This window comes from Pristis pectinata, chromosome 9 (genome assembly GCF_009764475.1).
Source record: "Pristis pectinata isolate sPriPec2 chromosome 9, sPriPec2.1.pri, whole genome shotgun sequence".
NCBI classification, from domain to species: Eukaryota; Metazoa; Chordata; class Chondrichthyes; order Rhinopristiformes; family Pristidae; genus Pristis; species Pristis pectinata.
Genome location: NC_067413.1, coordinates 52,011,473 through 52,034,333, shown reverse-complemented (window position 1 = coordinate 52,034,333; position 22,861 = coordinate 52,011,473). Strand labels below are relative to the sequence as shown.

Here is a 22,861-nt window from a genome sequence, read left to right as displayed (position 1 = left end):
TTTTCCAAGAGCCTCTTGGTGCCACAGGCTATTGAATGAAGCTCATCCAGTTCCATTGTCTTACCCCTGTATTGCGAGACATGCACCATCTGACCTGACCTGTACAAAATAACCCAACCTCCAACATTTTCCTGCAGTAAACACACCCTTAATGCATGTCCTTCCCCACCCTTTCCTCTTTGGCTCCTGTGATGTAATTCACCCCCTTTGACCTCTGTCCCATAATTTCCCCCCTCTCTGACCCCTGACCTGTAATGAACTCATCTCTGATTCTGCTTCTGTAATATACATACATCAGTCTCTAATGCCTTTCCCTCCTTACACACCAGTTGTACCCCAGTCTTTAATGCCTTTCCCTCCTTACACACCAGTTGTACCCCAGTCTCTAATGCCTTTCCCTCCTTACACACTAGTCTATAATATGGCTCCTTTCTGATCCCTGGAAAATACCAAACTCTTTTGATTCCCAAACCTTTAAAACACCAGGCCTCCACTTTCCTTCCTGTGATACATACCATACTATTACCTTTGTCCTATTGTATACCGAACTCACAGTTCTGAAACACTCTGATTTCACTACAATACACCCACAATCAGATGCCAACAATCATCTCCACTTTAGAGTGTTGTAATTTGACATATTCTGACCTTCTCCTCGATTCTCCTTTCTTGTGGTATTTTCCACTCTTATCCATTAAATTCTCAAATGCTGTATAGCTGTTATCTCTCTGGAACTGCCTCTCCTCCCTCTTAAAATATTGGATAGTAGTGGTATGTGCAATTTTCTAACCACTTCATCACCAAAGGGAATTCACACACAGACACAGAAACACACACGCACGTGCATTCACACATACACGCGCGTGCACACACACACACACACACACAAACACACACACACACAGACCAAAAACCATTTTTGAATAGCTTTTGTTATGGCATACTCCATGTTCACTGAGCCTACCTCAATGACCTACCATAGTTATTCACTACAACATGTAGCCCATCCTTCTGTCAAATGTAATCATGCATTTTATCTAGTCACATCTCATCTTATAAACATGTAATATGTGAAAGATATTCTGTAAAAATGAAACAAATGGAGATTATAACATTCAATGCAAACATTACAGACTTTCTACATAAAAAACTCTAAATGGAAAGATCTTTAAGTCTTTCCAGTATCTTACAATCTCAAATTGATTCATAAACCTCCCAGCTAGAATTTTTATTGAACAAATAAGCTTTTAATTAACATATAACAGAAAAATAACTAAAACATGGAACATCATAGTTGAATAATCTGTAGTCCGCTGTAGCAGGGCTGTTTTGTGAGTGCTTTTCTCTAGCAGCTGGCCTTTTGTTTCTCTTTAATTCCGGTATTGTTTTGAGGATATGTAAAAGACCTTCATTCTTTTATCAGGTACTTTGCAGGAGGATTTCAACAATCTCCCCATTTTCACTGGAGTAGAAGTTTGCAAGCCACATAAAACACAAGTGATGAACACATTGAGATTAAATGGTTTTCTGTGGCAGTGCGAGCACCCAGCAAATGAGTTTCACCAACAACAATAGCAATCACTGTGGAGAAGAGGTGATTGACAATGGGTTCATTTGTTTGTTCAATGACGATAAATCTGTGTGGTGGTAATCGTCAATAGCCAATTTGAACTTATAATATGCACGTATTGGCAAATCCTCCTACTTAAAGCATGCGTTTACTTCACTTTGTGTTGTGAAAAGGACGTAGAACAACTCATTTTGCAAGCTGCATCCATGTTCGGGAGTGTATTAAATTTCCATTTAATTTTGATGTTCATTGGTTGCTCATATTTCATAGTAATATGTTATTTTAAATCTTGTATTTTGCTCAAATTAAGGCATTTTCACAAAAACTGTATTTGTATTTCATTCTTTTCTTTTATTTAGGTTTTCACATATAAGAAAACCCCAAATTATCAAAGTTATATTGAAAGTAATATTTACCATTACTTTAAAAAGAAAAGCCTTGATTATGAAGACGCAGTTTCAGCATAAAGTACACCCATGGGTGATGTGTGTCAGTGACATGTGCAAACTGTAATGTGGTTGAAAAACTGGTGTTGCCAGAGTCAAATGGGATGGTGTGAAAGGGAGTTTGAGAGGGCTGAGAACCAAAGTATGTTGAGAAAAATTAGGAAGCCGGGGTCATCTGCAGAGTCAGTGAAGGCCATGAATTTAAGCATTTGATAGATAAACTGTGGTGATTGGCATACTGAGAGAGCCAAGGTAGGAAGAGTCATTGTTCCAAAAGTTTGATTGCACTGTACCTATCCAACAGGTGTACGGTATTTGCTTAAAAGTACACACGCTTATTCCAGACTAGAATTTAGATTCCTCTAAGTTGTCCATCTTTATAATATGTTGATTAGACTATTTAAATTAAGGTCCTTTGAATGCTGTAGGAACTTTTTGTTACTGCCAACCATATTATAGACTTGTGCAGGAAAGGATCCTCCAAAAACTCTATTTAAAAATTTTAACAACTTTTTCAGCTGCATTGCTAGTTGGTCCCCTGGGGAACAATCTCTGGTCTATTATTTGGCTACTTATTGTGTAAAAAAATCTCAATTTTGTCTCAAACAAACACAGTTTTTGATGGTTCTGGCTGATTTTTTGTCTGCTTTGAAAACAGCTTTATCATCTTCTGTAACTTGTAATTGATGCCCTGACTTTGGCACCAACGAGAAAGGGATAATATTGAAGAAGCCAGGACAGAGCTGATGTAGCTGGGTGAAGAAGGAGAAGGAGATAACTGTACAGGAAGTCAAATCCTCTGTAGATCTTTGGGAGCATATCATAATGAGCTTCACTGAGAATCAAAGAATGAAGCACCTTTACTTTAGCAAGGAGGTTGCCATTGACCCATTTCACTTGCTATAGCAACAAATTGGATCTCGATCTTGTATATGAACAGTACTATCAGAGGTCCCATATCAAGATCCCTCCTCTATTCAGTCCTCTCATTATATATTTGATGTACCCTTTTAGCTGGCGTTTGTTACAGCATGCTCCAGGGAACACTGCATCTTCAAGAACACAGTGCCTTCCTCTCATATTAGGAGAGAGGCAATATTTAGCTGTTATTGTGAAGAGAGAACAAACAGGTACAGTTTAACATGCAAGGTATTTGGCACATGAGAGAACTAAGGAGCAAACAGGATAAAGTGTAAAGGAATGCCGGACAACGTTTTCAGCATTGCCATCAGTCTGCCCAGCCCTATCCTGGCCAGCGTACTTGCTTCGACAAAGCAGGGTGGACAGATCAGCTCAACCTCCTTCTGTGCCAGCCTTTTGGGATGATGCTAACCTACAAAAAAGAAAATAGAAATACATGTAAATGGCATTCTGGAGTGGGACTTAGAAATTCTATACGCCATGGACAAATGTTATGGGGAAAGTGCGAGATGAAGAGAAGTGAGAGTTGCAATGCTTGTGAAAGCAGGAGGAAAATGAGACTTGTTGCAGTGATTGCAAGACAATGTAGGTAAGTGGAGAGAGAAATATTGTCAATAATGTGACTGAGGTGGCTAGGAGAGAGTTTTTGAGATAAGAGATAGGAGTTTTATCTTGACAATTCTAGAAAAGGTGTTTGTAGTTTTCTAGCCATAGCCCAGGGGCTAAACTTCTTGTATTGACCTCAGAAAACTGCTGCTCATGGCAGAGGTGTTATCTGGAAAGCATTCTGCCTCCAAGGAGAGAAGGGAAAAAGAAATCTTGCTCCAACCGTTGACAGGACTCTTAGGGCCTGAAAATCTGAGTTTTCTCTCTGTATAGCTTTGCAAGTACAGTTTCTCTGCTGCTTGTAGCCAGAGTGCACCAGCGTTGAATTGCATTAGGGTTATCTGAACCTATGGGTGCTTGGAATGAATCTGACTGTTGTTAAGTGATTGATCAGAAAAAGGTGCATTAATCACTGATGTCATTGTTGCATTTGGTGGGAAATGACATTTGAAAATATAGTCTCTGACCGAGACCACATATGTGAGATCATTGAATCTTGGTGGCACTGCTTCTAAAAAAAAATCTTGACTTACGGCATTAATTGTTAAAGCCACGTCTTCTCTATGCAGGAAACCAAGAACAATTTGAGAAATTTGTTTGTACAATTCCAAAACTCATGGTTTTGTGCTGGTGAAAATCTGGTTACTCTGGAGTAGAGGAATTTTGTGCATAATTCTAAGTACCTTATATTTTGGCTGTTCAGTTTTTTTTTGGAGTGATGTTCATTGTTTGAGTACTTTTCCAGCATAACCCTCCCAACAGGATTCATATACAGTGAGATTTCAACCTCATTGGTTTGAAAAATGACTGTTCTTTTTCACTCTCATAACAGCTAATCCTGTTTCCCTTGAGAGCGTTATTTAAAAAAGCCAACATCCAAGCTGTAGCTTTAGTCCTCACCATGACCTCCTGCAGCTTCAAATACAGTCCGATATGTATGTCTCATATGCTTTCTGCTGGGAGGACAAGGTCATGGTCACTTTTAACTTCCTTGCTTCCGAAGCAGTCCAGGCTATTGATGTTGACCTTTGCCACATCTCACAGTTAGGTGCTCACTGCTGCACCTTTATACTCAAGGAGAGAAGACTTCATCTGCTTTCCTTCAGCCCACAAGAGGAGATGGAACAGGAAATTCTGTCCTTGCAATTACCTGGATCTTGCTCTGGGGAGTCTCTATGGCCCCATGTATGAAGAATGTGCCTCTGGTGGGATCTGTTTTTCACTACCTGAGCATGTCCCTCTGCCCCCTTGAGAGCACTCTGTCACCCCTTCGTCATTATTGCAGCATCATTTCATATGATAGCGACTCTCTCCTGCAACTGAAATGGTGCTGCTTGTATTATGTAGTGTCCCTTTAAGAGCTGGCCACAAAGATCGCATCTGCTTAGCCACATACTGAAAATGTGGGAACTTATAACACAACAGTAACGAATGCTACAATGAAACTGACAACATTTATTTCAGTGGCGTTACAAACAAAACTGAACAATACTTTGGTGAATCTTACAATTGAGGTTTTTGCTTCCTATGTGACTTCCATGAACTGTTTGAATGCCAAAAATCTGTTTTAGAGTTACAGAGAGTTAAACAACACAGAAACAGGTCCTTTAGCCCACCATACTTGCAGACCCATCAGACCTATCGATATTTTCCAGCACTCATGCTATAATCTTATGTGACTTAGACAAACACTATTGTGGAGTAGTCTTTTAGGCCAAGATGCAGAATACAGTTTAGGCTGAATTATAGTAGACCAAGAGAGGAAGTGAAAAGAAAAATAAGACAATCAAAGAGTGACAGTACATGAAAGAATAACAGTTGACATAAAAGGGAATCCCTTTATATTATGTATATGTGAGTGATAAATAGATAGTAAGAGGAGATCTGGGGCCAATAAGGGATAAAGAAGATGATTTATGCATAAAGGCAGAAGTCATAGTCAGAATGCTAAATGAATACTTTGTATTGGCCTTTACTGAGGGAGAGAGTTTGCCAAAATCTCAATATAAGAGCAGATAATGGATGGAAAGAAAATTGATAAGGAGCCACTAGGAATTTTGGCTATGCTTAAATAAAACAAACCATCTTGTCCAGATGGGATACATCCTATGTTGCTGAAGCAGCTGGGAGTTAAAGTTGCAGAAGAGCTTTTCATGGTTATTCAATTCCCTCTAGATGCAGAAGCAGTGTCAAAGGATAGGAAAATGGCAAATGTAACACTCTGGTTCACAAGGGGGTATGGGAGAAAATGTCAAGCAGTTAGAGGGCAGCTATTTTGATCTTGGTTGTGAGGAAGCTTTTAAATAGAACAATCAGGCAAAAATTAACAGACAAGCCACCACCACTTTATTTGAAGCAGATTGTGCTTGTCTAATCTGAATGACTGCTTTGATGACAGAACCATGAAGGTTGATCCAGATGTCATCTGCGTGGATTTTCAGTAGGCATTTGATAAAGTCCCACCCATATTGAGGCCTATGGAATTAAAAGCTCAGTAGCAACAAGGATAAGAAAATGGATTAAAGGCAGAAATCAAAGAGAGCAGAGAACAGTTGTTTTAAAGTGAGAGATGGTAGACAGTGCTGTTCCACTGAGACTAATGCTGGGATCACTTAGACATTAAGACTTAAACAAAAGTCACTGGGGAGACCTGGATGTACATGTGAATAAATCCATGAAAGTGGCAGGGCATTTGAGAGAGAGTGTTTAGAAAAGTATATGGGATCTTTCAAATATTGATGTAGAGAACAAAAGTATGAAGTTATATTGAACCTGAACAAAATACTGGTTAGGCCACAAATAGAGTCTTGCTTCCAATTCTGGTTTTCACACTTTAGGAAGGTTGTGAATGTCTTTGAGAGGGTGCAGCAAAGATTTACTAGAATGAGGGATTTCAACATAAAAGGTCAGACAAGAGAAGGTGGGGTTGTTCCTTACTTATGACAACACCAGGAGAGACCATTCAGCCCATCAGATCCACACCTAGTGGAGCAATCACTTCAGTTCCATTCTCCTCTCCTTCTTTCTCGGTTAGCCTTACACTTGTACTCTCTCACATGCCCATTAACATCCCATTTTTTTGCCATTTACCTGCACTAGGGGATAATTTGCTGGGGCACAGTTTTAAAATTTTGGCTAAAAGATATAAGCAGAGATGTGAGGGGAAGCTTCTTCATTCAGAGGGTAGTCTTGATCTGGAACTCACTACCTGCAGGGATGGCGGACACAGTATCAATCAGAGCTCTCAAATTGGAATTGGTCAGGTACCTGAGAATAACTTACAAAACAAGGGAATGGGACTGACAGTACTGGCAGGTGACATAGATCCATTAGACTGAATCGTCTCCTTCAGCACCACATCAATTCCATGATTTTATGTAAAAATGGAGTAGAGATAGAGTTAATGGTAGCAACATTTAACCTGGACATGAGTAGGTTTTTGAGTGAGTTGTCTGGATATTTGCCAAATATAAAGGCAGATTTTCAGTACTTCAAAAACCACGAGGGCCACTGTTTTTTATATTTTAAATGTGTGCCCCCTGTCCTTGAGTCATCCACTAACGGGAACAACTTCCCTCTATTTATGCTTTGCTCCAAAGAAAATGGCACAGTGATGCAGCAGTTAATGCTGCTGTCTCACATTTCCAGGGACTGATGTTCAATTCTGTTCCTGGGTGGCGTGTGTTATGGTGTTGCACATTCTCCCTGTGACCATGTAAGTTTCTGTCAGGTGCCCTGGTTTCGTCCCACATCCTAAAAACATGCTGATATGTTAATCGGCTACTGAAAATTATCCCTTACTGTCAGGTCAATGACTAACATGATCAAAGGGCAGTTGATGGGCATGTGTGGGAGAGAATAGAATAGATGGTAGGGGTACATGAAATAGGGGGAGTGGGATGAGTGAGATTGTTTCCCCGGGAGCTGGCATGAATCTGATGGTTTAAATGGTCTGCTTCTGTGTCAATATAAGACAAGATAAGGATTATCAGGATCAGTATGTCCAATTGAAGTAACAGAATGCCTCACCATAAATGAATACTTGGGATACCTTATTCTATACATCAAATTCTCTATCTTTGTTTCATTTTTTCTGTGGCATGTAAGAATTAAGTATTAGTAATAGTAAGATTATATTTAAATTTTTATCAACAAAGCAAACATCAGAGCAAAGCTAGACTCTTCTGACATGGATCAAAGGAGCAGGGATTTCAATCTTACTCCTTATGTCAGATTCCAGAAATTTTCCCAAAGAACACATGACTGCCCAATCTCAGTCCTGACATGGGCAGGGATATTACATCACTAAGGATGTGGAATTTCATTTAGATCTTGTCATTAGAATTCAATTGAATTCTTTTTAATCAGATTGTGAATAAATGGATTCGCTATGATCTGCTCACCACAGCTGTTTTTGATCCCCATTATTGTATTTTATATTTATCACTATCTGATCTACCTGGCATTTACTTAATGCAATGCATCACACCATCCAATCTCTTTATTCCAAAAAGAGACGAATAGAAAGGTAAAGGAAAATCTATGTCAATTTTTGAAAATGCATCTGGCTATTATTTTGTGAACATTCTGGAAATATTTGACGGAATGCATTATTTTTTAAAGTTACTATTGTCTATACATATAAATGTGCCCACTATGGTATTCTATTATGTAGAAGAATTGAATATGTTTTGGATGAAGACTTAGAAAAGTGCATATACTGACAGTTCATTGGTCTTTGTATTGGTGTTATTGCTGACATAAATCAACATAAATCTGGCTGTCCCATTCAGTGCCTTCAACATTCTTGTTGCTCATGGAAATGATTCATGGAATAAAATGGAAGAATGGATACAGTGGCTGGTGAATTGCGTCAGTTAGCAACTGTCAATTAGACATGACTCACAAAAAAAATAGTTTTAGCTGAAATAGAGCACACTAGCATTAATTTCCAGGAGAAATTGCATTCATTGTGTAACTGGACTGGGCACTTCCATCATGGTGAATTTCATCACACGTGGAATTCTACATGAAATTCATCACGCAGTCATTCCTTGCATTATTCATGTACATAATATCATCACTTTTCATGCAATGTCCATTTCTGCCTTTCTGAAAACAAATCAGAGCTCAAATGTGCAACTTACAATCGTCATGCAAGTCAACCAGGGATGTATGCACTGGCTGGTTGCTTTTCTCTCTGTTTATAGTAGGACACTGGGCCGTCATCAGGATACCTGACTAGGCAGCTTCAGAAGTGACTGCAGGCTGCTAAAACACCTCCCAAAGTCTACAGAGGGAATATTCTCACCACAATGTCTTTCCAAGCACCCACATCAGATCTTTGCAATGCCTCACCATTTGCTGCTTGCAGCTGCACTGGGAGGTGGTGGGTTAGTGGTGATGATGGGGTGGGGGGGAGAAGGGATAATATTTACAGAGAAAAGCTTTCACCTACTGTGATTTCAGTGGGATTGGATGTTTGGGCAGTGGGATTTGACAGCAATATTGCCTTCCTCTGAGTGCAGGTAGCCATTAACTGCATTCATATGCCTAAAAGGTTTCTCATTAATAAGCAGGACTTATTCGTCGACAGGAAGAGTTTCCAGTCCGTCAGTGTGCAGATAACTGTGGATCATCAGATGCCATTGTCTTCTCAAAATACATCTCTGTAGTCTGCATCAATCTGGAACTGCCCTGCAGTAGATGCCAGCTGAGTGAGTAGATGTCATTGTGGTGTACTGCTGCTGCACAACCTGGCCAACCAAAAGTAGCAATTGGTGCAGGAGGAACAACATCATATAGACCTGGAGCCCAAGGACCAGGAGGTAGAACCTGAAGACCAGCAGGAGCAAGGTGAACAGGAGCACGAGGAAGGCTACAAGAAACATGGCCCAGCTCACATGTACAGACATAATCTCCCAAGTGAACAGAGGAGGCAGGAGGGCAGGGAAGCAGAGGACACAATCCATACAGGATATAAGGGACTCTTTGAAAGAGCAATGCTTCTCATAAAGACCCTGAGAAATCATCTCAGTGCAAACCACGTGTCTCTCTCCACGCTCCAGTGTTTATCAACAACATTGAACACTAATAGTCAGTTGGAGGAGCCCAAGTAACACTTACTAAGCCCTCACATGCTTCCTTGCAAGCCCGTGTGCATTACTGAAATGGCTTGCTATGACTAGTTTCAGTGGTCTGCATCTCATCGTGACATTTTTTTGTGAGGACATGATATTTATTTATTTCTTCATTGCTTGATTGAGTGAGAGTAATCACATCTGTTGGAGATAGCTGGAGCCAGATCCTGCCAGACTCTTCTGATGTTGGCCCTAGCTGGTCTCCTGGCCATCCTCACTGCCACCAGCAGTCAGGACTACGCCCATGCTTTTATCTCACTGAAAATATCCAAGTCTCTCTCATTCAATCTGTAGGCTCTCACTCTCCCTACTGGCCCTTCTCTCCTCCATGGAGCTGGTTGTTGCTTTCTCACTGCCATGAGGCATTTGCCTTAAAGGGTTGATGCCCTCTCAGAATGGTGTAGATAAAATTGTTGGAAGCTGTGGCTAACTAAGTGGGGTCCCCTTGGAAACTATACAGGTCCTATCTTAGTTTATATTTCTGTGTTTAAATCATCACTAAAGCTATTTTAAATGTCTCTATGGCCACTTCAAGAATTTTTCACAGGAGAACCCAAATGGACAAGAATGTTTGTTGCAATGATGGCTTAGAACACCAGCAATGAATAACATAAAATTTCCAGGCTGAAATGCAAGCATAAATTTGGAAGTAGGATAGAGAATAAGTGCGTGTTTGAACTCAGGCTTTGAGAAACATGAAAGAACTGGGAAGGAAGGTGTGCATTATTCTCCTGTGAATGACAAAATGTGGATATACCTGCAACTGAAATTGGAGAGTTCAGATAACTGTTTTCACTTGTATAAGTTTTGAACTGCACACTGGTCTCTGCTGATTTCAGCAGCAGTATAGGTAACTGTTGATTAAACCATGAGATGGCCTAACTGTCCCATGGAGATAGAACCAGTTTCACTCTATGTCATTACATCTGTCAGGCAATCAGGAAGTGTTTAAGGCAGTCATGGAGTAAGTAGCCTAGGGACATAACACAACTTCTGGCTGAACTTTGAAGAAATGGTGTTGAGATAGACACAGTTCTTCATTGATTTTCTCTATCTAAGTTGCTCTGGTATGCTTTAGATCAGCTAATTACAAAGTAGTTTCAGAGGAAAATTTGGAACAGGCTGTCCTACACTACCAGACAGGGATTGATTGATGCTTGGGAGCAAAGGGATACATAAGTATGTGGAAGGTGTTTTTTAAAAAGTTGCATCCAGCAACAGCTTGGATTTTAAACGGTGAAGTTACCAAAAGCTTTTCTTAAGAACATCATCAGGCAACATTTAACAAAGAGCCACAAAAAGACTTGTGAGGACAATTTATAAAAAGCTGAGTTGAAGAAATAGTTGAAGGAACAACCTAATGGAGCAAGAGGCAAAAAGAAGGAAAAGTCGAGAAAGGGAATTCTGGAACTGTTGGAGTGGAGGAGCAAGGAAAATTAGAGATGCCAGAGACAAGAATTGGAGGAGAGTTTTCAGTTAGTTGTAGTTCTGAAGGAGGTTACAGAATAGCATACAGGGATTAGAAAATAAGAATGAGAATATTAAAATTAAGATATTATGTAAGAAAATAATATGAGCAAGAGTAGGCCATACAGCTCTTCATGTCTGTTCCACCATTCTGTATGTTCATGATTGATCTTATTGGCCTCAGCTCCACTTTCTTGCTGAATCCCATTTGCATTTGACCTTTCTATAGTACAAAAATCTATCTTTGCAGCCCTGAAACTAGTTAATGGCTCAGCCTCCACAGGTCTTTTCAGTAGAGAATTCCAAAGGTTCACATCCTCCGAGAGTAAAACAAATTTCTTCTCGACTTTCGGGATTAGTGTTGATGGGCAAAATGGTCAGTGTGGACATGATGGGCCGAAGGGCCTGTTTCTGAGCTATACAACGCTGACTTTCTCTCTCTCTAATATTCTATCTGTTTTCTAATTTTCCTAGCAATGTGGATACCATCACATTTCCCCACACTACACTCTGTTTCCTATCTTCTTGCCCACTCACTTAACCTGCCTGTATCTATCTGCAGACTCTTCATATCTTTTGGGACTTTCCAATCCATCTTTGTATCATCAGCAAATCTATCTACAGTATGCTTGATCCCTTCACTGAAGTATCTAATAAAAATTATAAATCATTGAGGCCCCATCAGATTCCTGAGGGACTTCACCAATTAAAATTTGCCAATCTGAAAGTGAACTATTGATCTATACACTCTCTTTCTGTCTGTTAACCAGTCCTCTATCCATGAAATACATTGTCCTCAACCCCTCGAACCCTTATCTTTTACTGTTTCCCTTCATGTAGCAGTTTAGCAAATGCCTTTTGGAAATTCAAAAGCACAACAACCATGGCTCTCCTTATCTGGCCTGCTGGTCAACTGTAATAAACATGAATTCCCTTTCAGATGACTTTGCCTAATCACGTTATTCATTTCCAAATGCTCTGTAATTTCCCAGTGACTGATGCTAGACTAATTGGCCTACAGATCCTACTTCTTTGTTTAACTCTTTTTCTGAATAGCAAAGTTGCATTTACTGTTTTCCAATCTGTCTGGATTATTCAAGGCACGAATTTGGAAGATCACAACCAATACATTCACTGACTCTGAATATGACTCTTTTTGAAGTTAGCTCCAGGGAATTTGTCAGGCCAGTCCCATTAGTTTAGCTACTAAACAGAACAGAGATAGAGTTCCCCTAATCCAGCCTACAAGCCTCCACATCCAGCACGTCATCTTACATCATTTCTGCTTGTAGCAACAAGATCCCACCACTAGCCACATCTTCTCCTCCCCACCCTTTTCCATTTCCGTAGGGCCACTCCTTCCATGACTTCCTGGTCCGCTCATCCCTTCCCACCCATCCCTCCCTGAACCCTGGCACCCTCACCCGCAACCGCAAGAGGTGCAGCACTTCTTAAACCTCCTCCCTCACCACCATCCAGGATCTAAACAGCCCTTCCAGGTGAGACAAAGATTCACATGCACCTCCTCCAACCTCATCTACTACATTCGCTGCTCCCAATGTAGCCTCCTCTACATCAATGAGACCAAGCGCAGACTAGGCAACTGACTTGCAGAGCACCTGCACTCCATCAGCATTGACCATCCTGAGTTCCTAGATGCATACTATTTCAGTTTCCCTTCCCATTCCTGTCCATCCTTGGCCTTCTTCACTGTCAGGGTGAGGCCCATTGCAAACTAGAGGAACAATTCATATTCCATTGGGTAGTTTACAACTCAATGGTATGAACATTGAAGTTTTCCATTTCAGGTAACCATTAACTCCTGTGTTTCTCCACCCCCCTCTCCTTTTGATCCACCTCCAGTCCTCCCACTTATGTCCCCTTTTCTAGACCCCCCAGGCCCCCCTCACCCATTTCCCCATACCCCTCTCACTTCTGGTTCCATCCACTTACTACCCATAGATTTTATCCACCAGATCCCCCCCATCTCATTCCACCCGCCCTTCACCTCTCCCCTAATAGTTCCCATTATCATCTTTCACTGGCAGCCTTTGTGTTCCTGCTTATCACACTCCTAGCTATCTCCACCTTCACCCTCCCCTCCTCATACCTGGCTCCATCTGCCTTGTATTTATCTGCCTCTATCTATCATCCAGCTGCCTCACTCTCCAAATTCCACCCCTCCCCCTCCATGCCCATCATCCTTCATCGCTCCTCAGGCCACCAATCACCTACTGGCCCTTGTCTCACCCCGTCCCTGCTCCTGTTTATTCTGGCTATCTTCTCTCTCCACTCTCAATCCTGATGTATGGGCTTAACCCAAAACATTGATGATTCCTTCCCCCGACAGATGCTGCTCAACCCGCTGAGTTCCTCCAGCAGGTTATTTGTTGCTCCAGATTCCAGCATCTGCAGTCTCTTGTGTCTCCTGCCATCTCCTCTAGTGAAATTGCTCACTCTGTTTAAGCTTCAAGGAAATTGACTACTTTATATGTTTATTTAATTTCTTCTACCATGAAGACTAATACAAAATATCTATCAACTCACCTTATTCTCCATTATTAGTGTTCCTATCTCAGCTTGTAGGGACCAAAAATTCTCTAACCTCTGCTATTGCTTTCCTCCTGACATCCTTGAAAAACCTCTTATGTATTGCTTTATACTTCTTGCTAGTATATTTTCTCCCCATCCTTTCACTGAGATACTGTGCCTTTCCAACTGCCCATTCTCTCACAGAGATACTGTGCTCATCCAGTGCCTCACCCTTTCACTGAAAGATTGGACACATTCAACTCTTCACATGTTCATGAAGTACTTTGCTCATCCAAAGCACCATCTCAACAGCCCATCCCTTCACTGTGCACCTATATCCAAGGACACCTTACCCATCTAACTCACCACCCATTCAAAATGATATGTGTGAGTCCACTTCCTCCCTTATCCGATGCACAGAGATGCCTTGCCCATCCAGTTCCCTCCTATTGACAGAGCTTATTGTGGTCATCCACCTGCCCAGCTTTTCTGGAAAACGGTGTGAATATAACTCCCAGCTTTTCACAGTGAAACTGTGTGAAACTCAACATTGTTTCAGTAAAATGCTATTTGCAGCAGGTTTTTTTCAGAATCTTTCCCTCCTTCAACCTGGCAACCTCTGCATTACTCTCTTACTCTTCTTCCACTCTTCTCCATTCTTACTGGTACTCTTCATTTCTCTTGGCATTCATGCTGTCTCCCTGTTTTCCCTCCCCAGCTCACACTTATTCTCTCCCTCCCCATTCCTGTCAGATAATGCTGACCATTTTCTTTTCCTCTCATACTTAAACAAGATAGCCATCTGTTTCTTCTCTCCCCTGGGGTCACTCCCAGCTCCTCTCTCTTTCCTCCTTATCTTACAAAAAGCTTTAATTTTTGTCTCCCCTCTGCTTACTATCATCTTTATTACCATCTTTTTTCCACTTCTTCCTCTCACCATCTTTGTCTGCTGTCAGCTACCTATTTCAATGCCATTTAATGCCAACCATTGTTAATGGCAACCCCAACTAATACCATACCAGATCCACTTGTCAGTTGTTTTGCCTCTTACTCCCTTCAGCTTTGATTTGTAATTTCTCCTCTCCACCACTCACCTTCGGACCACCAGTGGTAGAGAGACTGTGTGCTGCCTGATTTCTCATTTTCCTAACCACAAAGTCACATCATTTAAAAACTAAAAGTTACAGATTATTTTTCACTGAAGAGATTTGTGGACAATGAGTAAGTCATTAATCTGCATATGTAACCAGGATGTAGAAACCAATTGTCACAATCACTTTGCATTTGAAAAACAAATGATGAAAATGATGAAGGGTTTTACATAGGTTTGTTTGCACATTGTTGAAAAGTAACAGACAGGCTTAATTAATTGGCCTGGGTTCCTATACAACAATGTCCTAATTCAGTCAGAGTGTTAGCATATCTTATTTGTCCTTATCTCTTCTGCCAGATTCTTGCAAATAGTCATTTCTAAATTTTAATCTGCAGTAGGAAAAAATGAGTTGTAGGTAAAAGCGTTGTCATATTAGGAGATAAACACTGTAGTTACTTATCAAAGACTCCAGTGTTTGCTTCACTAATGAACAACATAGTTTATACTGAATTCACTGTTTTGTTAAAAAGACCTACGAGGAATAGCTTTCTAAATCTTCCAGATCTATACGAAAGAGTTGGCAGAAAAATCTAGTTGCATATTTGCTCAGTTTGTAATTTTGTACTTTTTGTTAGAGACATGAGAGACAGTACATGCCTTGTTCTGATTTGCCAACCTCAGTTAAAACAAAGAGAAGAATGATACCCTTGAGTTATGGATGTGGGAAATCACCCAGAGTTTCATCTCTAGTATGTGGTGTTGAAAGGTGTACCTGTGAAGATTATAACTCAAGCTCAGAAGGATGTTCAACTTTCATATCAAATATCTTACTGCCATTTACTATCCAGGCTCAAACCTAAACCATGCCTATTTTGGTTGCTGCACTAAAGAGACACACAAAATCACATCCCGACCTTGGGGAGAAGCAAAACTAAAAGATTGATGTGAAATAAATTGGAGGCTGAATTGAAGATTGAAATAACCTGACTTGTGAAATATCTTCCAACCTTCTTATTTTTCTTGTTTTGTTTTGTATCATCACTCTTTCTCCATTCCAAAGATTCTTGATACTGAATACAAAAGGGAGTTGCTATAACAGAATCATTTGATTCATAAATAAAGAATTAATTACTTAACTGGTTTCCAACGAAGAATCCAAATCAAAATGACAGGCATAATTTTGCTTCCAAAGTTTCCATTTTATCCAAATCAATTAGCTTCAATTCAACGAACCACTTGCAATAATAATGTTTGCATTTAACTAGAATAAATAGCAAATAATTCATTCCTCATGTTGCTGATTATGTTTAATGAAATGGTATTTGGAGGTCCTGTTAAACAATATTATGTTAATACATATTCGATTTCTGTTTGAAGCAAAAAGTGTCCACAGGTGCCAGAAATCAATTGTAGATTTATGATGCAAGAAGGAAAATGTCTTCAACCTAACTCAAGTGGTAACCAATGGAACCTGACATGTTTACCTCAACTGTCAACATCCTGATGCAACCTGATAACGCATTGCATTTCCTGCTCCCAGATCTGATGCAGAACTTTTCTGGATATTAAAATTATTCATTTTAATTTTTTTGTACAACTTGAATGAAATAAGACACTTATACTTTAAGATGAATGTTGCTGAATGCAGGGTCTCAACCCGAAACATTGACTTTCCCTTTTCTTCCACAGATGCTGCCTGACCCACTGTTCCTCCAGCAGCTTGTTTTTTGCCCTAATCTTTTTAAAGTATATCTTTTTCCTTTTGTAAGTCTATTACCTATTGAATCCACTTCCACCATCATTATTTACCAGCTTTACAAGGAATATCTTTAACAATGTATTATTTTGAGAGATTGAAATATTGGGCATGCTATTGCCTGGTAAAGATAATCTGGTTGACCAGATTCAAAAGACTTTAAGATTTAGGAAACCCCATATGGATAGATGAGGAATTACACATTACACATGAGTCAGAATTTAATTCAAAGAAGTTCGCTATAAAGTGCCCACATTCTGCCATAGGAAAATTATGTTCAGATTTTCCATAAATCATATAGAGACAAAAGACAGAGACAGAAGAGAAATCAGCAGAAAATGCCAAATTCACATTATATCATCTTTCTCTAGATATGAAAGTCAAATTTGTAACTTGCTTACCTATTTTCCATAGTAAATCAGGCAACGCATGTTTAAGAATCAAAAAGTGGAAAAGTTTTTCAATTTTATGATGGTTTTATTTATGTCATGAAGTGCATTCAAAAAATCTCATCTCTGAAACTTCAGTTCAAAAATGACTGTGTGTGATCAGGATCTTCACCTCCTTATGATCAAATATGCAAGATCAGAGGGGTTTTGACAGGGTGGATACAGAGAGGATGTTTCCATATGCAGGAGAATCTAGAAGTAAGGGTTTACTGTTTAAAAACAAGGGGTTGTCCACTTAAGACAGATGAGGCAGAACTTTTTCTCTCAGAGGCTCATGAGCCTTTGGAATCCTCTTCCTCAAAGGCCAGTGGAAGCAGAGTGAATATTTTTAAGGCAAAGGTGGATAGATACTTGATAAGCAAGGCGGAGTGAAAGGTTACTGCTAACACAGGGGCGGTACAGTGGCCCAGCTAGAAGAGGTGCTGCCTCAAAACTCCAGTGACCCAGGTTTAATTCTGACCTTGGATGCTGTCTGTGTGGAGTTACACATTCTCCCTGTCACCATGAAGGTTTTCTCCAGTTTCCTCCCATATACAAAAGATGTGCAAGTTGGTCACTGTAAAAATTGCAGCTGGTGTGTACATGAGTGGTAGTATCAGAGAAAAATTGATGAAAATATGGAGAGAATATAATGGAATTAATGTAGGATTAGTTCAATGGGTGCTCAATAGTTGATGCAGAACTGGTGGGCCTATTTCAGTGCTGTATAACTCCTATGACTCCTGTAAAGAGCAATGCAAAGTTGAGATTACAGATATAATTTACTGTCAGGCTTGTGAGGCTGAGTCACCTGTTCATGCTCCTAATTCATATGTATGAATGTAGGAATTCTTATGACATTAGCTTGACAAGTTCTTAGTGATTATGAAATTGGAGTCCAGAAGCAACTCCTTACTTCTTCCATGTCATGGTTTCAATCTAGCTCTTTGTGTTTCAGTATTAAGTTTTTCACATGTGCATCATGCTATTTTAGTTTAATTTCCAGGCTAGAGGAATTTTTCAGTCTCTATAAACTAAGCTGAAAATGTTATGTATGTCAAAAAAATAACGCTTTTTCCTGCTGCATCGACTGCAATGCATTAGTTTGTACTTTGAAATGATTACTCTGGTAGCAGCTTTCTTTTTCTCATCTGACTTCTATCAGTGGATCATGTTCACTATAATAGAGCCAGAGCCTGTCATATATACATAGGGGGGAAAAATTAATTTATTTCTCACAGAATTGCATTGAAAAAAAAGCTTGCATTTATATAGCGTCATTCACATCCATAGGATATTTCAAAGCATGTCAGAGTCTATCAATTTGTAAGTGTGGCCATTGCGACTCACAGGTTTCATGCTAAAAACAGCAACAACAAGCGATCGGGGTTCGATTTCCCGTCGCCTGTCTGTAAGGAGTTAGTACGTTCTCCCGTGTCTGCGTGGGTTTCCTCCGGGTGCTCCGGTTTCCTCCCACATTGCAAAGTCGTACGGATTGGTTAATTTGGGTTTAAAATGGGCGGCGCAGACTCGTTGGGCCGGAAGGGCCTGTTACCACACTGTAAATAAAATTTTTAAAAAAGTAATTGATGACGTAGGTTGGTGGTTGGAGAGCATATTCAGAGAATTCCCTGTTTTTTTTCCTGGAAGATACATTAGAAGCCTTTATATCCACCTGAAAAAGCTAGTTTAGTTTATTGTCTCAACTTAAAATATCACCTACGTCAAGCCTGCACTGATCAGTCAGTTAAGAGCAGAATTGTTCTTACCAGAATAACAGTTATTTGTGTGCACTTGATACAATTATATTCACAGGCCATAAGAACCAATATGAGTGAGAGAGAGTAGGAACATAACTAGATCGGTTGGAAGAATAATTTAGCTGTTTTGTAATGGTGTTATTTTTCTAAAATAGAAACAAGTTTATCAAGATCTTGATGGATATTATAAAAAAAGATCAAACTTATTTTGTAAGATACTAATTTTCCAGTTAAGCCTTAAAACTGTTTCTCTTTTCTTTTTGTCCAGGTGGCCAGCTTTGGTGTACAATGACAAAAATGCTCTTGGAAGGAGAGGAACTGGTTGCATTTGCTGTGGAATTTGACTCAAGGCTGCAAGCTGTCAGCCAAATGGCCATCACAGAGGGCATGTATCCAGCACGCCTCCTGGATACAATACAGCTGCTTCCTCAACAAGCAGCCATGGCATCCATTTTACCTACTGCAATCGTCAACAGTAAGATTAAAATTTGTGCTTCTATTATTGAAGCTGACTTTTGTGCATGTGTTAAAAAGCAGAAAATAGTTTATAATTTGCCTTTCAAAGATGAAATGTAGGGAGCAGAAGAGTCTCAGGTCAAAAAAATTGTGATTTAAAGTCAAATTGTATTTTTTGTATTCTCACACTAAAATTATAGATAAGAAAAATTTCACATTTGTTTGGCAAAAAGGTAAATGAATTTCCAGGCATCAGAAAAGTCAAACTGCTAATTCCCATATGACCAAACTAACTGATGTGAGCTCTGTGTAGGTAGCCAAACAAGAGCTATTGCTGTTGCCCTAACACTGTGCTTTTTGGCAATAAAACTGAGAAGCTTCAGCACAAATTGGCTTTAATGTAGCAACATGAGGCATGAGTTAACACTGGTTAAACAGGCCTGAGCCCGAATCAATAAAAATCACAAACCTCACTTGTTCTCCTATACTAGAACAAGTTCATTTTTGTGATTTTTTACTATTTATCTCAATGGGTATCTCTGCAGGCATTCCTCAGGGTAGTTCCTCACAGGACATCTCTGCAGCAGTTTCTCAATGTCCAAGGCCCAACCATCTTCAGCTGCTCCATCAATGACCTTCCTTCAGTTGTAAGGTCAGAAGTAGAGATGTTCGCTGATGATTGCACAATGTTCAGCACCATTCAGAACTCCCCAGAAAATGAAGCAGCCCACATCCAAATGCAGCAAGACCTGGACAATATCCAGGCCTGGGCTGATAAATGGCAAGTAACATTCATGCCACATAAGTGCCAGGCATTGCGATATTTTATAAGAGAAAATCCAGCTATTACCCCTGACATTCAATGGCATTACCATCATTGAATCCCCAACTATCAACATCCTGGAGGTTACCGTTGACCGGAAACTGAACTGGAATAGCCATATACACAATGTAGCTACAAGAGCAGGCCAGAGGCAAGGAATCCTGCGGCGAGTATCTTGTCTCCTAACTCCCCAAATCCTGTCCGCCATCTACAAGGCTCAAGTCAGCAGCTTCGACAATATTCAAGAAGCTCAACACCATACAGGACATAGCAGTCTGCCTGATAGACACCCCATCCACAACTGTTCACTTACTCCACCACTGATGTGGAGTAGCAGCAGTTTGTGCCATCTACAGGATGCACTGCAGCAACTCAGCAATACTCTCTAGACAGAACATTCCAAACTCACAACCTCTATCAGTTAAAAGGACAAGGGCAGCAAAATCATGGGAACACAATCACCTGGAAGATGCCTTTGAAGCCACACGCCATCCTGACTTGGAAATATATCACCGTTCCTTCTCCATCGCTGAGTCCAAATGCTGGAACTCCATCCCCAACAGCATTGTGGGTAAAGAGCTGCAACTGCTCAAGAAGGCAGCTCACCACCACCTTCTCAAGGACAATTTTAGGGATGGGCAATTAAATGGTGGCTCAGCCTGCAAAGCCCACTTCCCTTGAATGAATAAAAAAAACATCAAGCAGCTCTGTTACTTGCACTTGATAAGAATACATGTTATAACGTATGATTTTCCAAAGCTCAGCATTTTTTTTTACAAAGAAGAACCTGACAAATCCAGCATTTTTTAAGGGGCAAAAAGCAAAGGTGAAAGATGTAATTCTCTTTATTAGCATAATTCTCTGAATGCATTTTTGTGCATTTTTCATCATCTCACAACACCATTTTAACAAAGGATATACAAGGCCCCTTTAAGTCATGGGATGAAAGATAAAAACAGGCAGAGAGAGAGAAAAAATCTTGCCCTTACCACTTTTGTTCAGTCATTTGTTTTTATTCTCCTGTTACTTAATGTTTTTGCATTTGTGTGGTCACCATGAACAACACTTTCAAATTTGGCAGGTGATAAATGAATGTCAACAAATGAAGCATTTATTTTACACCTGTCTGTTTATACTTCCCTTTAAACTCAGTGGAATTATAGAATCAAGTGATAAATATTTAACTTTGACAGCGGTATATGAGAAGCAGTAAAGTATCAACTACTAGCAGTACAAGTCAATCCTTTATTATTTCTCATATACCCCTGTCAAAGTTAAATGTTTGCCCTATTCAATTTAAATATTTGCCCATGTCTATTTAGAAAACAGGATCCACTTGATTAAATTCCCAGAGGTGGAAAGCAAAGGATGCATGCTAAAAATCTGAAGGAAGAATGAAAAATACTGGTAGATTAATCAGCATTTTTGAAAAAAAATGAGGAATTAAAGTTTTGAGTGTGCACTTTATCAAACAATTATTCTGTGCTTCTAAAATTTGTGACATTTTTTGGTCCTTCTATGGATCCAGCCTGATCATGTAGGCTCCCCAATGTGTTTTGCAAGTTTTAGTAATGGGGAGGTATAATGCCAAGCTCAAAAATTAGGTAATTTTGGCAGAGCAAAGACTAAGCAAAAGCTTTATCCAGTTTATATTTTTTAACAGGTAGTTGCAATATAACCATAATTCATCATTTATTTTGAACCTGTTGTTAAATTGCAAAAGATTATTCCATTATTTGGAAAAGTGCATCATAGACTCAGATTGCACATGGAGCATCATTATAATGAACACAACTTCCTGGTTTCATATATATTACGTGTTCTTTTAATGCAGAAGACATCTTTCCATGCAAATCATGTGGAATTTGGTACCGCAGTGAACGGAACCTACAAGCTCATCTCATGTACTACTGCAGTGGGAGACAAAGGGAAGCATCTTCACTACCAGAAGAGAAAGAAGCTGGTCCTCTTCAGCAACCATGTGTCTGCTCTTACCCACAATGTAACAAAAGCTTCCCCAGTGCTAGAGCACTTGAAATTCACATGAATTCACACAGTGGTAAGAATCACCATGGGGTAATTTGAATTTTGCTGTCTGTTTGATAGCTGCAAAATTTAATAGACTGGACTGAAGTGATAGTTTAGGATGGCATTTACAATCTGGTACTTTTAATCACAGGAAACAAAGATAGTAAATAATTTGAACGGTACCTCTGCCCAAAATAGCCATTATAAAAGACGTTTAAAAATGCAGCATTGTGCTAAATGTAGAAACTGCAGTATCCTTATTAAAGTCTTATCAGTGTATTAGTACTTGTGCACGTGTTGGATAAATTGACTTAAATTAATAGCAATCGACTACCATGAAAATACTTTCTGGAGCAAACGTTATTTGTCCAGCTAAACTGTTCTTTCACAGTTTAAAAAAAATTAAAGAAACAATGATCCTTAATTGCCACTGTAACTGCTACAATTGCAAACCATTGACAATAATTCAATTAAATATAAACAGCAAATCAAGATTGCTACACCTTCAATTTTCCCACAAGCTGAATTGCTGATCTAACCAGTATTGCTATGGGTGTATTCAGTGGGGAGACCAAATGCCTCTTCACAAAGAGAGAGGAAAATCAGTAAAAGAGCCAATTTGAAGCTGTTCCTGTACAGCTCCCGGCGGCTGGTTTTGAAATGGTTATACATCAGCAGCTGCTCTCTTAGAGACCCAGGAAAAAAAGGAGAGAGAGAAAAAGAACAAACGGAGGGAATGTTCACCACGCATAAGTACAATTTATTTTCTAACCAAATGAGTTTCCTTCTGGATTTCCATTTTCAATGTAAATTTGGTGAGATGATTGCATATGTA

The 22,861-nt window shown here is 39.7% G+C and overlaps 1 protein-coding gene across 7 annotated transcripts in view; it reads left to right on the top strand.

Annotated features, from left to right (window-relative positions):
• The window catches only part of zfpm2a (zinc finger protein, FOG family member 2a), a 602,778-nt gene that overhangs the window by 568,070 nt on the left and 11,847 nt on the right, over nt 1-22,861 (top strand). For all 7 annotated transcript variants that reach the window (XM_052023932.1, XM_052023933.1, XM_052023931.1 and 4 more), the window contains 2 exons: nt 18,988-19,194; nt 21,833-22,057. In XM_052023932.1, the coding sequence (XP_051879892.1) occupies nt 18,988-19,194; nt 21,833-22,057 (432 nt within the window). The remainder of the gene's footprint in view (nt 1-18,987; nt 19,195-21,832; nt 22,058-22,861) is intronic.